Raw genomic sequence first — 1,300 nt, forward strand, 5'->3', positions numbered from 1 at the left:
ATTAAAACAAAGATGTGGCAACGCCACAGTAAATATAGACAATAATAATAYTAATAATACCATTTTTTCCATTCTTCCATCACACACTTTCACACATTAACAGGGTGACAGCGGTGGTCCATTGGTGCTGCAGCGACCTGATGGTCGTTACGAATTAGCCGGCACTGTATCGCACGGTATCAAATGTGCGGCGCCATATCTGCCCGGTGTATATATGCGTACGACATTCTACAAACCGTGGCTGCGCAGCATAACGGGTGTCAAATAAATGACCCGCACAGCGCACAGCGAAAGCAACAGTCGGAGCCACAACACCAACAACAGCAACAAAAGTACATAAAGCAACGCAATAGCAATAACAATACCAACATTGTCATTATACATATTAAATACAGTTAGTTAGGTATACAAAACGATTACATATACACATACATAGAAGATAGATATGTAAGTGCGTGCAAACAGCGCGCAACAACAACAAGCCTAGTAAATATGAAGTTAGTGAAAATTATGTGGAAAAACAAGAAGTAGAAGAGATTTATGTAAAAATATGAAAATGGCGAAAATGTAAAAAGCAAAAACGAAAATGTGTGCAAAATGAGATTTTAAAGTCAGCGCAATGCTAGCGCCGAAATGTATACTACTCGTATATATGCCGTTATAAGGCACACTAAAAAGCAAGAGAGTGGGCGAGYGAAATGAGAAATTGCGCAAAAATTCAGTTATCCAAAGCGAGGAAAAAATTATTGCTTAGTCGCTTGGAAGGTGTACCTTCTCACAGGCATACATAAATGATAAGCGGTAGAGAAATTGAACTTTTCCACAGTCAACGCTGTATTCCTCTTGTTTGATATTTTTTTGCAGTTTAAGAATTTCTACACTTGCTCATCGCACATAATGATCATAGCTTTTGTAAAAGCGTGCGCTACCAAAATAGCTACCCTACATATGGCTGTTGTCAGGTATATGTGAAAGTAGGTAGTCAACGCCTGTGGGTATGCTAATGTTTTTGTTTATCTTAATTGAAGCCTGTAGCTTTGGCGCGCACGCAATTTTCCACTTAAATCTATGCTAAAGAATGATTAGTGAGCTTGTTTACACWTAATAGCATACTTTTTGGCGCAATGTAATCATACGCGACACTTGAAATTAAACACAGGACAGCATTTTCAAAAACAACAAAATTTTAGATAATCTTCCAACAGAGTTTTGGGTGGGTTAATGGAAATTGCGCGAAAATTCATAGCTAAAACGCAAAAAAAAAAGCAAACAAAAATTGTGCCTAAGTAGTCTGAATGTT

The 1,300-nt window shown here is 37.9% G+C and overlaps 1 protein-coding gene across 1 annotated transcript in view; it reads left to right on the forward strand.

Annotated features, from left to right (window-relative positions):
* LOC108969612 (mucin-2) overlaps window positions 1-429 on the forward strand; it is a gene marked incomplete in the record, with an annotated part of 64,976 nt that extends 64,547 nt beyond the window's left edge. The window contains 1 exon segment of the mRNA XM_018934427.1: window positions 104-429. Coding sequence (XP_018789972.1) covers window positions 104-268 — 165 coding nt within the window.
* Window positions 430-1,300: the final 871 nt, after the last annotated feature.

This window comes from Bactrocera latifrons, unplaced genomic scaffold (genome assembly GCF_001853355.1).
Source record: "Bactrocera latifrons isolate USDA-ARS-PBARC rearing strain unplaced genomic scaffold, ASM185335v1 scaffold_105, whole genome shotgun sequence".
In the NCBI taxonomy this organism is placed as follows: Eukaryota; Metazoa; Arthropoda; class Insecta; order Diptera; family Tephritidae; genus Bactrocera; species Bactrocera latifrons.